At 41.9% G+C, this 17,213-nt stretch overlaps 2 protein-coding genes across 2 annotated transcripts; both read left to right on the top strand.

Moving 5' to 3' along the window:
* The first annotated feature begins 2,809 nt into the window (after positions 1 to 2,809).
* LOC116363972 (CD209 antigen-like protein A) lies at positions 2,810 to 5,080 on the top strand. The gene is made up of 3 exons (XM_031817293.1): positions 2,810 to 3,206; positions 3,363 to 3,466; positions 4,308 to 5,080. The coding sequence occupies exons 1-3, from the start codon at positions 3,021 to 3,023 to the stop codon at positions 4,447 to 4,449; spliced, it is 432 nt and encodes a 143-aa protein (XP_031673153.1). The 5' UTR covers positions 2,810 to 3,020; the 3' UTR covers positions 4,450 to 5,080.
* Positions 5,081 to 8,181: 3,101 nt separating this feature from the next.
* Positions 8,182 to 16,726, top strand: LOC109884071 (type-2 ice-structuring protein-like). Its single transcript, XM_020476067.2, has 6 exons — positions 8,182 to 8,495; positions 9,349 to 9,444; positions 9,747 to 10,025; positions 11,044 to 11,240; positions 12,267 to 12,379; positions 14,837 to 16,726. The coding sequence occupies exons 1-6, from the start codon at positions 8,393 to 8,395 to the stop codon at positions 14,982 to 14,984; spliced, it is 936 nt and encodes a 311-aa protein (XP_020331656.2). The 5' UTR covers positions 8,182 to 8,392; the 3' UTR covers positions 14,985 to 16,726.
* Positions 16,727 to 17,213: the final 487 nt, after the last annotated feature.

Below are 17,213 nucleotides of genomic sequence, written 5' to 3'. Positions count from 1 at the left end.
CTCAAAATCAAAGAGAGAGCTACAGTATTTCACCTTTATTTACCTAGGCAAGGCAAGTTTAGAACACATTTTCAATGATGGCTTAGGAACTGCCTGTTCAGGGACAGAACAACAGATTTGTACCTTGTCAGCTCAGGGATTTGAACATGCAGCCTTTTAGTTATTAGTCCAACGCTCTAACCACTAGGCTAACCTGCCACCCCAGTGTGTCTGCAAGGAGTGACCATCCATGATCAAAATGATAGTTTGAACCATTTGAGGCTGTGCAGTGTTTGTTTACAATTCCATGTTTTATAATTCCATGGTAAAACAAGTTTATATTTGGGTTCTGATGGGGCTAGACAATTAAACTAAGCTCATGAGGTATTTCTAAGTTACATTTTTAAGGAATCAATTCAGTAAATATTATAAATTTAAATGTGTAAAATATTGTAAATACAGAAATCGCAAATTGACCCTTTAAATCATGCTATGACTATATTGTGTTACTTTGGTAATTTCTTCATACATTTGCTTCCTGTTTATCAGATTGGAGATGACCGCAAGGTTGAGTAAACTGTTGCTGCCAACCCTCAAATTGGGGGAAAACCAATGACACATTGGAAATGTTTAGTTAGGGATGTGTGTTCTCTTTTAATTTGAATCATTAGTGATGATGGTGTGTGTGTGTCTGTCGGCGTGTGTGTATGTGTGTGTGTGTGTGTGTGTGTGTGTGTGTGTGTGTGCGTGTCTGCCTGTGTTTCAGATGGAAGACTAAGACTCTACAGGCTGGCTGCTGGGTGTTTAGGAGTGCTGTGTGTTCTACAAGTCACTCTCAACATCTCCCTGAGGCTGGCTTTCTGTGAGTGAGGCTGTGTCTCAAATGACACCCTATTAGCACTCTGGTCAAACGTAGTGCACTATATAGGGTATAGGGTGCCATTTGGGACTCTATCTCATTTGGGACACTATTCCCATTTGGGACACTATTCCCATTTGGGACACTATTCCATGTGTAGTGCATTACTTTTGACCAGGGCCCATAGGACAGATATGTATTTTATTATCACAGCATAGTTCTGTACTTACAGTGCAAGGATCACAATTCAGACTTGATGATACATAACTTGTGGGAATGGTAGTTTTCAATATTGTTGACACAAAACAATTATGTTGACATGGTCCATGGAAAAAGTAGTATCTACTGTAACTGGTACACTTGGCCTTGTGTACGTCACTGAAAATGGTGAACAATGTAAACACCACAACCAGGTCTGTGGTCCAAATAGCACCCTATCCTCTTTAAAGGGCACTCCTTTTGACCAGGGTACATAGGGCTTTGGTCCTCGGTACTGCACTATAGAAGGAATAGGGTGTCATTTGGGATGCATCACATGCAGGAACGTCTTTGTTTTTCAGCCGGCTCTAATGACGAGAGAAACCAGTTAGAGACCTGTTACAACACCACCAGCCTGCCGCAAGACAGAGACCAGTCAGATACCAGTAGTCGTGTCATTGACCTGTGTACAGAAAGAGACCAGCTGCAGAAGGAGAGAGTCCAGTGCCGGAAGAACATGAACCAGCTAGAGAGGATGAGAGGCCAGTTACTGAGGGAGAGAGACCAGTTACTAAAGGAGAGAGACCAGTTACAGAGTGAGAGAGACCAGTTACTAAAGGAGAGAGACCAGTTACTTAAGGAGAGAGACCAGTTACAGAGTGAGAGAGACCAGTTACAGAGTGAGAGAGACCAGTTACAGAGTGAGAGAGTCCAGTTACAGAGTGAGAGAGACCAGTCAGAGAAAACAGATGACAAAATACAGTTACAGGAGCGTAATAATGCCCTGACTAAAGACAGGGACATGTTGAGAGACAGTGTCAGTGTTCTGACCAATGAGAAGGTGGCGCTGGAGAAGAGGCTCTCTGTGAGTGGTAAGTAGTCAAGTCAGACACTAGGGATGCATCCCTCTTCTCTACCCTTCATTCTCCTGAAGGGTGAATTTACAGTCTGACCTCAAATACTAGACGTAACATAGTAAAAGTAAATCTGTGGCACTCAAATTACTGTGATATGTTACGTTTGGTATAGTTACAAAAGAGAGAAGGTTACTTAAGGCAAAAAAAGAAGGGATGTAAAGGTTTTCCTCCTCTTCCTCTGAAGAGGAGAGGCGAGAAGTATCGAAGGACCAATATGCGGCATGGTAAGTGTCCATGGTTATTTTAATGAGAAATACTCAACATGAACACAACTGATACAAAGAACAATAAACGTGAAACGAACGAAAACCAAAACAGTACCGTGTGGTGAAAAACACAGACACGGAAACAAACACCCACAAACAAACAGTGAAACCCAGGCTACCTAAGTATGATTCTCAATCAGAGACAACTAATGACACCTGCCTCTGATTGAGAACCATACTAGGCCGAAACATAGAAATCCCCAAATCATAGAAAAAACAAGCATAGACTGCCCACCCCAACTCACGCCCTGACCATACTAAATAATGACTAAACAAAGGAAATAAAGGTCAGAACGTGACAAGGGAAGATGGGTGGCCATATGATGGAACTGTCTATCAACTCAAAGATTGTGTGTTCGAATCACATCATGGACGACATCAGTATTTTTTACTTATTAGCAACTTTGCAACTACTTACTACTTTTTATCTACTTTGTAACTATAAACTTAACATGTGAGCTAACCATTCCCATAACCTTAATGTAACCCCTAACACTAAACTTAATCCCTAAAACCTAGCCTAGATAATGTTAGCATCCGACCCACATAGCTAACATTAGCCACAACAAAGTGAAATTCATAACATATCATACAAAATTGACGATGGACATCTACAAATTAATACATACTATGTGAGATTTTACATATCATACTAACGTTTACCATGTTACATTTGTTGCTGAGATCAGGGTGGAACAACACTGTGTGCTGTGCACACAATCATGGATTCACCAATAGTTAAATGACAATGTGAATGAAAATATTCAGTACAATAAACACGTGTTCTATATATCACATATTATGTACATTCCTTCAACAGAGCTAAATATTTGTCCGAAAATCTGCAATTGTTGTCCGGAGGGTTGGATGCTGTTGGGATCCAGCTGTTACTTCCTGTCGACTCAGAGGAAAACCTGGGAACAGAGCAGACTGGACTGTCTGAACAGAGGAGCAGACCTGATGATCATAAACAGCGAGGAGGAACGAGTGAGTGAGTGAGTGAGTGAGTGAGTGAGTGAGTGAGTGAGTGAGTGAGTGAGTGAGTGAGTGAGAATCAATGTAACTGGTCAGTAATGTATCTTCCAGTACTTAACACAAGCAGTCTATAGTATTTGACAATATCAGTATCTTTCTCAACAACAGAAGTTTCTCTGTGGCCTCAACAAGATTGTCTGGATTGGTCTGACTGACTCCGTTACTGGGAGGACACGGAAATGGATGCATGGCACACCACTGACCACGGCAAGGTAAGAGTCTAATGCTCTAATAACACTGACCACCCCAAGGTAAGAGTCTAATGCTCTAATAACACTGACCACCTCAAGGTAAGAGACTACAACTCTATAATAACACTGACAACCCCAAGGTAAGAGACTACAGCTCTAATAACACTGACCACCCCAAGGTAAGAGACTACTGCTCTATAATAACACTGACGACCCCAAGGTAAGAGACTACTGATCTATAATAACACTGACCACCACAAGGTAAGAGACTACTGCTCTAATAACACTGACCACCCCAAGGTAAGAGACTACTGATATATAATAACACTGACCACTCCAAGGTAAGAGACTACTGCTCTATAATAACACTGACCACCCCAAGGTAAGAGACTACTACTCTATAATAACACTGACCACCCCAAGGTAAGAGACTACTGCTCTATAATAACACTGACTACCCCAAGGTAAGAGACTACTGCTCTATAATAACACTGACCACACCAAGGTAAGAGACTACTGCTCTATAATAACACTGACCACCCCAAGGTAAGAGACTACTACTCTATAATAACACTTACCAGGCAAGTCAGTTAAGAACAAATTCTTATCTACAATGATGACCTACCCCGGCCAAACCAGGATGACGCTGGGCCAATTATGCGCCGCCCTATGGGACTCCCAATCTCGGCCGGATGTGATACAGACTACTGCTCTCTGATAACACTGACCACAGTTTAAGGAGTTGGACTGATTCTCTGTGTTCATACTCTAGGTTCTGAGAGAGAGGCCAGTCTAACTCTGTGGTGTTCATACTCTGGGTTCTGAGAGAGTGATCAGTGTAACTCTGTTGTTTCTACTGCAGCTATTGGAGGAGTGGAGGCCCTTATGGTGGTGGAGTGGAGAACTGTGTGGTGGTACGTTACTGGTCATCAGGATACAGAAAACGGTCGGACTATCAGTGTTCAAATCCACAGTTCTGGATCTGTGAAAAAGGCCTCTTGTAGGTACTGCTGTTTAAGGAACTCTGAAGACGGATTCTATATTTTGTTAGAATGGCACTCTGAACTAGACGTTGGAAAGAAAGGCACACACACACACACACACAAGCATGAACACATACAAAACAAATGAGGTATATATCACCCAATAGCTGCTGTCAATGTTTAAATGTACAGTTCATTATGCAGCATTGCATGTAGGTTGTACACAATTCTCTCTCTCTACCGCTACCTTTCTCATGATGATGGTTGTTTACACTGTTGAAAGGTTACGTGATGATTCCACCTAGTGGTTAACGTGAGAGATGGACTCACCATAGAGTTGAAAAAGTGGTATTACAGACTGGCCTACTGGCTTTTCCTCAATTCATCCTTCCTCGATTACTCCTCGCATCCTCTCTCCTCCCCTCCTTCTCAAAACACATTGGAGAATACATTCCTCGGGGAGGGACCTTCTCCTCTAATACTGGTGAGGAGGAGAGGATTTTATGTTAAGATTTAGATGAGTGTGTAGACACACCACACTCTAAAATGCTTGTATTCATTGTTTTTATTAGCAACATGTCATGTGATTTGCCATGCTTCCGCTAAGTTCATTAATCATTTTTCGATTATTATCATCAATCCCTTTTATAATGAGAAGAACAAAGGCACAGATTAATAAATAAATGAACAATGTCCCCTGACGTCTACCAGCTTCCTGATTGAATGTGATTGGATCGTTTAAGTGTGACCTGCAGTTGGACACAGATGACAGAACAGGACTTAGAGGACACACTCTGTGTGCAGGCAGACACGCACACATGCACGAACGCACGCTGTGAAGTTCCCCTTTTAAACCTCTGATAAAGATGCAGACAGATTTCTTACACACACTTCTGAATATTTTCTCACACTGATTTCACACACACACAGCATAGATAGGACAAAAGGCCCCTATATGGCCATCGATGGCCAGTCACGGAGTGCAAGCCATAACGTGTCTTCCTTATGAACAACGACACAAGCAGGACTTGCAAAATATGACATCCTGCTTGAAGGTGATTGGATACTTAAGACATTCTATCAACTGAAGTGCACTACAGACAGACAGACATCAGAGAGGTACCAGTGGAGACACACATCAGAGTAACTACTCAACTACTAGTAATCATACAGTAGATATTACCATTAGGAGTCAGTTAGAAAGGTAATCATACAGTAGATATTACCATTAGGAGTCAGAAATGTAATCATACAGTAGATATTTCCATTAGGAGTCAGTTAGAAAGGTAATCATACAGTAGATTTTACCATGAGGAGTCACTTCCCCAAGTACACCAGGAAGTTTCTCAGGAATCAGAAAAAAGGTGAAAAGAAGTAGCAGAAGGTGACCAGCTACAGACCAATTACAAAAACCTGACTGAGGAGAGGCCAGCTGCAGACCAATTACAACAACATGACTGAGGAGACAGAACAGTTACAGACCAATTACAGCAACCTGACTAAAGAGAGAGATCAGTTACAGACCAGTAACAACAACCTGACTGAGGAGAATGACCAGCTACAGACCAGTTCCAAAAACCTGATTAACGAGAGAAACCAGCTACAGACCAATTACAACAACCTGACTAAAGAGAGAGACCTTTTACACAACAATTACAACACCCTGGGCCTCCCGGGTGGCGCAGTGGTTAAGGGCGCTGTACTGCAGCGCCAGCTGTGCCACCAAAGACTCTGGGTTCGCACCCAGGCTCTGTCGTAACCGGGCGCGACCGGGAGGTCTGTGGGGCGACGCACAATTGGCCTAGCGTTGTCCGGGTTAGGGAGGGGTTGGCCGGTAGGGATATCCTTGTCTCATCGCGCACCAGCGACTCCTGTGGCGGGCCGTGCGCAGTGCTCGCTAACCAAGGTTGCCAGGTGCGGGTCGGATGCGCGCTGTGTTAAGAAGCAGTGCGGCTTGGTTGGGTTGTGTATCGAAGGACGCATGACTTTCAACCTTCGTCTCTCCGGAGTCCGTACGGAAGTTGTAGCGATGAGACAAGATAGTAGCTACTAAACAATTGGATACCACGAAATTGGGGAGAAAAACGGAGTAAAAATGTATTTTAAAAAAAAATAGAATAATTACAACACCCTGACTAAAGGGAGAGACATGCTACAGACCTATTACAACAACCAAATTAAAGAGATAGATCAGCTGGAGAAGGAGTAGAAGATATAGCAGAGGAGATAGGAAGAGAGGAGATAGGAGGAGAGGAATCTAGAAAAGACTAATTGAGATAGAGCCTTAGTTTCAGAGAGAGACATCGAGGAAAAATAATAATTTTAGGAGAATGAGGAAAGGAGGAAAAAAAATACAAATAATAGTTGTGTTTAGATTTAGAGGAGAGTGTGTAGTCATACTGTACTCTGGAAAATGCTTCTTCATTATATTTATTAGCAACATCGCCATCAGCTTATGCTTAGTTAAAAATAAATGTTTTCATAAAACAGTGTGACTTGCAGTTGGACACACACAGAGAAGGCGGAACAGTACTGAGAGCACACACACACACACACACACACACACACACACAGAAGGCGGAACAGTACTGAGAGCACACACACACACACACTAAAATTCGGAGAAAGATGCTGACATAGATTTACCCCACACACTTCTGAATAACTCTTCACACTAACGTCACACACTTCTGAATAACTCCTTACACTTCTGAATAACTCCTTACACTGATGTCACACACTTCTGAATAACTCCTTACACTCCTTACCCTCTGGAGAGCCTTACGGTTATGGGCGGAGCAGTTGCCTACCAGGTGGTGATACAGCCCGACAGGATGCTCTCGATTGTGCATCTGTAGAAGCCAAATTTCTTCAGCCTCCTGAGCTTGAAGAGGTGCTGCTGCGCCTTCTTCACGACGCTGTCTGTGTGGGTGGACCAATTCAGTTTGTCCGTGATGTGTACGCAGAGGAACTTAAAACTTACTACCCTCTCCACTACTGTCCCATCGATGTGGATAGGGGGGTGCTCCCTCTGCTGTTTCCTGAAGTCCACAATCATCTCCTTTGTTTTGTTGACGTTGAGCGTGAGGTTATTTTCCTGACACCACACTCCGAGGGCCCTCACCTCCTCCCTGTAGGCCGTCTCGTCGTTGTTGGTAATCAAGCCTACCACTGTAGTGCCATCCGCAAACTTGATGATTGAGTTGGAGGCGTGCATGGCCATGCAGTCGTGGGTGAACAGGGAGTACAGGAGAGGGCTCAGAACACACGTGATGACAAATAGGAGAGATTTCTGAAAATGTTTCATTGTAAAAAGTTTAATTTGTTTAATTCTTCTATTTGAAAATGTATTTAGACGTCTTGTTTTTGACCCAAATCCATAAACATAGTAAACAGCATCATATTAGTTAATTTATTCATATCTAGACCTACTGTCGACCAATAATAACTTGTGTTTGGGTTGACAAATCACGTATATTATTAGGCCAAAAAAACATGAATGAGAGGAAGAAATAAAGCACAGAACAGAATGAACAAGGAATGAAGAGGAAGTTACACACAACTGTCTGGTCCACAAGGCTGAATCCCAAATGGCATCCTATTCCCTATGTAGTGCAGAAAAAGAGAATATGGTGCCATTTGTTTCACATCGCAATAGTCTCCTTCTTATTGGTGGATAGAGACTTGACACATTATAACACCTACAGCCTTCTTATTGGTGGATAGAGACTTGACACATCCTGTCACCAGCTGTGGGCCCACAGACAGAGAACAGAGAAGTACAGGATTTAGACACATTAGACCAACTACTGAGTCAGTTAGAAAGGTAATCATACAGTAAGTTAATACAGTAAGTAAAAGTAACTTAGAATCATACATATTACAATAAGAGGTCAGACAGACTGAATTAGTTGATTCATTCATTGATTGGGGTAATCATTGATATTCGGTACGGTTAGTTAAGATGGCAAACTACGTCAACAAACAGGTGATTGAATTGAATGAAGTTACTGAAGAAAACCGGAACAGATTATCGAGGAGCGTGAAGACTGAGACCCATCTCTCAGGTAAGAACTAAGTATCTTAGTGTCTCACACAGTAGCTGAGGCACGCAGGCAGGTCTGCACGTACAAACTGAACGCATTCACACACTAATACCACACACTAGAAAAACACTTGTACATTTGTATTGTTCTGTCTTCTGGGTGGCTCAGTTAGAATGGAGCAGGGTGTTCAAAACCTGCTGGGGTCACGTACACCAAAATGTATCAATTCAATGTATTTTTTTACTTCAGTTTTTAGAACTATTTGGAACTATTTAAATAAGATTGATGATATTATTTCTCCAGCCTGAAAAGCTGGAGAAATGTAATCACTCTCAAATTCATAGAGAGAGCTACAGTATGTCTGCAAGGAGTGACCATTCATGATAAAAAATGATAGTTTGAACCATTTGAGGCTACACAGTGTTAGTTTACATTTACATAGTTTATAATTCCATGGTAAAACAAGTATATATTTGGGTTCTGATGGGGTTAGACAGTTCAACTAAGATCATGAGGTATTTCTGTGTTACATTTTTCAAGAATCAATTTGGTAAATATCATTCATTTAAATTAATGTTTAAAAAATGGATATAAAAATCACAGATTGACCCTTTAAATCATGCTACGTCTATATTGTGTAACTTTAGTCATTTCTTCATACAGTAGCTTCCTGTTTGTCTGATGTGAGACACTCTTGAGCAAACTGCTGCTGAAAAACCAATGACACGTTGGAAATGTTTGGTTCTCAGAATTAGTAAGGGATCTGTGGGATGATGTGTGTTCTGTTTAAATCTGAATCATTAATGACGATGGTGTTTGTGTGTGTGTGTGTGTGTGCGTGTGTGTCTGTTGCCGTGTGTGTGTTCCTCTGCAGATGGAAGACTAAGACTCTACAGGCTGGCTGCTGTGTGTTTTGGAGTGCTGTGTGTTCTACAAGTCACTCTCAACATCTTCCTGAGACTGGATTTCTGTGAGTCAGGCTATCCTCTTTTATAATGCACTACATTTGAACAGGGCCGATAGGACAGATATGAATGTCATTGTCACACCATCTTTCTGTTCTCACAAAACAAGGATCACAATTCAGACGTACAGACATTAGCCCATAGCTTATGGGACCCGTAGTTTGACAGTATTGTTGACACAAACTAAAAGAATGACAACACCACAACCATTATGTCCCAAATGGCGTCCTATGTTCTTTGACCAGGGCACATAGGGCACTAAGGAAGGAATAGGTTGTCATTTGGGACCCAATTCCCTGTCTTTCAGTCCACTCCAACAGAGAGAGAGAGCAGTTAAACGGCTGTTACAACACCACTGGCTTGGCGCAGGTTGGAGACCAGCCAGATACCAGTACTATCATGGATCTGTGTACAGAGAGAGACCAGTGCCGGATGAACAGAAACCAGCTAGAGAGGGAGAGAGACAAAGAGAAAATGGACAAAAAACAGTTACTGGAGCGTTACACTGCCCTGACTACAGAACGGGACAGGTTGAGAAAAAGGGTCAGTCTTCTGACCAATGAGAAGGTGGTGCTCTCTATCTGTGGTAAGTTGTCAAGTCAGTCACTAGGGCTGCGTCCCATTCTCTACCCTTCCTTCTCCTGAAGTGTATACTTGTTCAGTCATGAATTTAAATGCATTGGTGCAAGCATATTCATTTAAATCGATGTGGAAGTGTACACTTCAGGAGAAGGGTTTAGCATTGGAATTTAACCCCTGTGTGCACCCTCGTTATGGATTTACAAATAGTTAATGACAATGTTAGAATGTGTTGTTTAAGACTTGTTACATACAGTATACTGTACAGTATTTCTCTGACAGAGCTAAACATTTATCAGAAAATCTGGAAAACCTGACTTGAAGGAAATCTGTCCCAATAATCTCTCCTTTCTCCAGATGTGTGCACTTGTTCACTTCCCTTCATGGATTTAAAATAAATGACTGGTGTAAGGTTCTTATTTTTCAGGCTAAATAACCCACGGATACTAGAGAAGCTTCAACCAAGTTTAATTCTTCCCAAAGGTTCTGTACAGCTGTATTCAGACAAACCAACATTTGTTCCATCCAGATATTTATATCTCACTTAAGACACTCCCTCTCTCCAATCCTTACATTTTATGGTCCAACAGGAAGAGAGTAAAGAGGGTAACAGGATACCAAACCTTTATTACTCCATTATGAGAATCTGTCCTCACCTCCTGACCTCAACCCCTCCTTCATCTAATCCACAGATGTCCATCTGTCTCCCCCGTATCAACATGTTGCTCTCCTCTTCTCCATCCAACACATTCCACAGCTATCTGTCTTTCTACAGAGACCCAGTCTCTTTTATTATACTATGTGTCTGATCTATCATGTCTTTAAGATCTCGATGTTCAAAATGTTGAATCCAACACTGGTATATGGGAATTCTCTCTAGCACCCATGTCTACAACACTGCTTTTAGATTTGTATGATGTAGGGAACGAGCGCACACTTCAAGAGAAAGAAGAGATTTTTGGAACGCAACCCAGATCTGAATATTTGAAAAACAATATTGCGGACACTGCCTGTGTTGTCTCTAGGTACTGGAAGAGTGGTGGAAGGGAGTGGCATGGCAGTCCAAACGATGAGGACTGTGTTAAAGTGTCCTAAACGATGGAGGATGTTGGGATCCAACTGTTACTTCCTGTCTACTGAGAGGAAAACCTGGGAGGAGAGCAAACTGGATTGTCTGGCGAGAGGAGCAGACCTGGTGATCATAAACAGCAGACAGGAACAGGTGAGAGAGGGGAGGGGGGGAGAGATTTGATGTGGATCTCTTTTAGTCTTCATTTGGACTAATCTTCCAAGAGTCCTTAAACATGAAATTACCATTTATATTACGATCACATTTTCACATATAACACGTTGTTACAAACAGACATAATACACTAACATATTGACCAGATAAATACTGTAACAGTCTAAAAAGATAGATTGATTCCTCATCTACCATAGTCCTGCACAACTTCCCTATGTATTATATTTAAATGGTTTAAAGTATTGGTTAAATGTATATATTGTAAGGTTTCTGGTTTGCTCAGTTAGAGACAGAAGAGAAGAGAAGAGAAAAGAGAGAGAGAGAGAGAGAGAGAGAGAGAGAGAGATTGTGAGAGATTGTGAGAGATTGTGAGAGAGAGAGAGATTGTGAGAGATTGTGAGAGAGAGATTGTGAGAGATTGTGAGAGAGATTATGAGAGAGAGATTGTGAGATTGTGAGAGAGAGAGAGAGATTGTGAGAGATTGTGAGAGAGAGAGAGAGAGAGAGATTGTGAGAGAGATTGTGAGAGATTGTGAGAGAGAGAGAGAGAGAGAGAGAGATTGTGGGAGATTGTGAGAGAGAGAGAGATTGTGGGAGATTGTGAGAGAGAGAGAGATTGTGAGAGATTGTGAGAGAGAGAGAGATTGTGAGAGATTGTGAGAGAGAGAGAGATTGTGAGAGAGAGAGATTGTGAGAGAGAGAGAGATTGTGAGAGAGAGAGATTGTGAGAGAGAGAGAGATTGTGAGAGAGATTGTGAGAGAGAGATTGTGAGATTGTGAGAGAGAGATTGTGAGATTGTGAGAGAGAGATTGTGAGATTGTGAGAGAGAGATTGTGAGATTGTGAGAGAGAGATTGTGCGATTGTGAGAGAGAGATTGTGAGATTGTGAGAGAGGGAGAGAGAGAGAGGGGGGGGGTTGTGAGAGAGAGAGTGATTGATAGAGATTGTGAGAGAGAGTGTGTGTGTGTCATGATGTTTAGAATAACTTTATTCAATCCTAACAGAAGTTGTTGTACCAGCTGCATGGTGATGCAGATCTCCTGGTCTGGATTGGTCTGACTGACACCGTTAATGAGGGGACCTGGAAATGGGTGGACGGCACACCACTGACCACATCGTAAGAGAAATTACTACTTTTATAATACGGCTCTAACATCTGGATAGCATTTAGGATGATGTTTCTACCACAGTATCTGACAGTGTCTGACAATTTCACTTATGTGTCCTGTTCTCAGTGGTGATTTTAGCATGTAAATCTTGGTGGGGAAAACTCAAAAATTATTTTGGGATGAATGCCAGCAATGCTGGCATGGGACATTATTACAGTATTCTCCCTGTACACCAAGTCAGAACCGGGGGCATATAATCAAATAAGCATTCAAGCAGACAATGAAAACTCTTACAATATTCAATGATGACATTTCTCTAAAACAAGCTATAGGCTACATGTGCATCACCAAGTCAGAACAGTAGGCTAAATTATGAGGGGGAAAGGGACCAAAGTATTAGGATGTGACACATGGACTACTAACAGCTTACTACAGAACACCCACGTAGTATTACTTTCTTAGCTTCATTCTACACATCTCCCTGGCATATTACATCATTTATGCAGCACCATATAAGACATTTTTCACACCCTCTCCACCGAATAGCAGGCAGCGGTCACAAAATAGGGATTGCTTTGCAACGCTTGCAGTTAGCCATTGTTTCCTTACAAACCACTCCTTGTTGAATTTGCGATTTCTGATTTGCTGTGGAATGTTTATGTCCAATGGCCGATGATCACCGATACGTTTTATCTATAATTTCTCTTCGTATGACAAGGATTGAAAAGGAATTGCCAGTAGATTGTGGACGTGATTCATGATGATGACTGCTTGTCCAGCTTGATAGATAAGATTTTGAAAGTATGATGTCCAATCAAAGCTACGGTAGATGTAATGTGATTTGTCATTTATCTGTGGCCAATGACCTTGAGCTATCTTGGATGGGCACTTTAATGTAAATCTAAGGCAGCATCCAAGGGGGCTTGAACTGCCAAGCTTTCTCTGTAGATTCTGCTGTGAGGTAGTGTCCCCATGAGTGACAGAACACTGAGCCAATCACGGCACAATTAAAGAACTCTACCAACCCCTACACCCGGTATATTCCGCTGGCTGCCCCTCCACCACAGAAAGCCCTGAGCTATGCTGAAACACCTGTATACCTGGAACATGGAAGTTCCCTCTAGTGCGCATCCCTACACCAACCCAATTATTTTAGATTTGTAGGAAGTTGTGGAAGAGCTCACACTTCAGGAGAAAGGAGAGATTATTGGAACGCAACTCAGATCTGAATATTTGAAAAACCAATATAGCGGACACTGTAACTGTGTTCGAATACCCATACTAACATACTGTATACTACATACTTAATGAGTATATACTATATACTAGTAGTTAATTGTAGTATACTGTAAACGAACAGTATCGTTTCAGTTGAGCGTACTAGACAGAGCGTTGTCTGTTTATCGGAAGTTGAGGCTGTTGCTATGCAACCTCTTGCTAGCTTATTAGCATAACTAATGAGTAGCTAAACTTTTTACGATTTTTGGTGTGTTCGTAAATTACATTTGGAATGGCAACGTGTGCTCTGGGCATTCGTAAATCCAGAACGTTTCGCTCTCGGAGAGTTCAAAGCGCACACTGGTTGCTCTGGCAAAGGACTAGGGTTGATCCGAGCGTTCAACGGCAGTCAAGCACCCAAGCTAACTGGCTAACATTGGCTAGCTATGAGAAACACCTCACTTTGACCGTTTTACTCGCCCTAGCAGAACTGGTTAGGCTGTTTTCATGTTATCCAGAGTGTTGGTGACTGATCGTAACAATTTAATTACGCTTTTTGCCAACGTTTACTGACAACCGGCCATATTCAAAGGGTGTTGAGCGTTTTTACATAAATTCATCAGTTATTCTGCGCGAGAGTGCTCTAAAATCAGAGTAGATAAATTAGAATTAACAAGGTCCATTGAAACGCACAACGATTATACCACTTATTTAAGAATGATGTGAATAATCAAGTCAATAAACGTTGGGTAGTCAGATAGTGATTATACTGACTGGTAAGTTCGATGTACTAGTGGCAAACTAACGTTATTTAGATAGCTAACATACCGGTACATACTGCTGTATTGCTATGCGATATGTAAGGATAGCGTAGCAAATAAATTGTCAGCCAACATAACGTGTAACGTAACTTATTTGAAAAGTCATTACTTTAATACATTGCTCAACATTTTCTTAACATTTTTCATAATTAGTTAAAGTAATGAATTAGTATCTACTCTCTTCGGACATTGGCTAAATATTTTCTGCCATTTTTTCTTATCTGAAAACGTTGTGAAGCCACGACCATTTTCTAAAGAATTGCATTATGGGCCCTAAAAGTAGAGAAACAGATTGTATTCTACGTATTTTGGCGAATTTAGTACGACTTCCGGGAACTTTTGGCATACTAACTCTATCCATACTATGACCAATAATGGTGCTGTTAGTATGAGTAGTCGAACACAGCTTGTGTGTGTTGTTTCTAGGTACTGGAAGAGTGGTAAACCGGACCATGGTGGTACCAACAACAAGGATTGTGTCGAGGTCAACCATCGGGACAACGTTTTGGCCAACTGGAACGATGCACCATGCAGCCACATGCTGCATTGGATCTGTGAGAAATTACAGAAATAGCTACATAGGTCAAATCCACATCTTGTTTAAATGTGTTTGCACATTAACATTTTCCCTAAGATTGTGTAATTAACTGAGCACATGCATTTGCATGGTACATGGTATTATCTTTCTGTCTTTCAGCTGTAATTCATTTTTGGCAATATATTATTGGCAACCTTTTGGATCAGTCACAATACTGTATTGTTTTCAGCTTTGTCCTTTTCCCTCTAAACAATTTATCCATATTACTTCTATGAAATGGTATTGTACCATCTAATCCACTGTGAGATCTATTTTCATCTGTTTCAATCTGGTGTCCAAAACCGAAAGTAAAAGAGCATAAGACAGATCTACTGCTTATGTTGCTTATGCCTGGAATCGGCCCGACACACACAAACACATGTACGCAATCAGACACGCACACAAGCATGCACGCACGCATTTAAACCTCAGTAAAGTTTCAGTTTTATAGCAGCATCTATGCCAGGGTTGCCCAATCATTTTTCTGAAGAGCCTTCAAACTCAACTCTGGATGTCGAAGCCAGTTCCACTGCAATTTTTCATTGTTCCCTTCTAATTAGGGACTGATTTAGACCTGGCACACCAGGTGGGTGCAATTAATTATCAGGTAGAAAAGAAAACCAGCAGATTCCAGACCTAGTAAGGGTAAGAATTGACTACCCCTGCTGTGGAGCAGAGCTCTCCAACCCTAATCCTGTAGAAGTACCGTCCTGTAGGTTCACACTCCAACCCTGTTCCCGGAGAGCTACTGTCCTGTAGGTTCTCACTCCAACCCTGTTCCTGGAGAGCTACCGTCCTGTAGGTTCACACTCCAACCCTGTTCCCGGAGAGCTACTGTCCTGTAGGTTCACACTCCAACCCTGTTCCCGGAGAGCTACTGTCCTGTAGGTTCTCACTCCAACCCTGTTCCTGGAGAGCTACTGTCCTGTAGGTTCTCACTCCAACCCTGTTCCTGGAGAGCTACCGTCCTGTAGGTTCTCACTCCAACCCTGTTCCTGGAGAGCTACTGTCCTGTAGGTTCTCACCCCAACCCTGTTCCTGGAGAGCTACTGTCCTGTAGGTTCTCACTCCAACCCTGTTCCTGGAGAGCTACTGTCCTGTAGGTTCTCACTCCAACCCTGTTCCTGAAGAGCTACTGTCCTGTAGGTTCTCACTCCAACCCTGTTCCTGGAGAGCTACCGTCCTGTAGGTTCTCACTCCAACCCTGTTCCTGGAGAGCTACTGTCCTGTAGGTTTTAGCTCCAATCCTAATAATGTAGAGCACCTGACTACAATAATTAGCTGATGAAAAAATGAATCAGGTCAATTAAAACTGAGGTTGCAGCGGAGACCTGGTTGCTCTCCAGGAACAAGGTTGGAGTTAAAACCTAAAGGGGTATCTCTCCAGGAACAGGGTTGGAGTTAAAACCTAAAGAGGTATCTCTCCAGGAACAGGGTTGGAGTTAAAACCTAAAGGTGTATCTCTCCAGGAATAGGGTTGGAGTTAAAACCTAAAGGGGTATCTCTCCAGGAACAGGTTTGGAGTTCAAACGTAAAGGGGTATCTCCCCAGGAATAGGGTTGGAGTTAAAACCTACTGGAGGGTAGGTCTCCAAGAACATGGTTGGCGTTAAAACTTACTGGAGGGTATCTCTCCAGGAAGTATTTGTAAAATTAATGACAAAATGTGGTTGTATGTTTTTTAACATTGAAAAAATTACTTAAAGAAATATACTTTGATTAAAAATATGTATTTTTTAACATGTGAACTCAGTGAATTACCATTTAGGCTTTCAAACTTGTTGATCTGGTACTAAGCATACAGAAGGTAGGTCTAGTCACAGACACAATTACTGTACTTTACCCCCACATGGTCTGAGCCATACCATCACTCTTAGCCTACCTTTACCAAGAGGTATATAAAGTCACATCCAAATTTTGCCAAAATACTTTGAAAAAAATAAAACATCTAAATAAATATAAATCGCAAGAAGATAAAAGGGTCAACATTATTGTCACCTCTGTTTAAAAATACTCCATCACCCTCCCTCTGTGGGGATAACAACACTGAGACTAGTCTGTTTAAAATACTCCATCACCCTCCCTCTGTGGGGATAACAACACTGAGACTAGTCTGTTTAAAATACTCCATCACCCTCCCTCTGTGAGGATAACAACACTGAGACTAGTCTGTTTAAAATACTCCATCACCCTCCCTCTGTGAGGATAACAACACTGAGACTAGTCT

This window comes from Oncorhynchus kisutch, unplaced genomic scaffold (genome assembly GCF_002021735.2).
Source record: "Oncorhynchus kisutch isolate 150728-3 unplaced genomic scaffold, Okis_V2 scaffold978, whole genome shotgun sequence".
Taxonomy (NCBI): Eukaryota; Metazoa; Chordata; class Actinopteri; order Salmoniformes; family Salmonidae; genus Oncorhynchus; species Oncorhynchus kisutch.
This window is presented reverse-complemented; position numbering and strand designations above follow the sequence as displayed.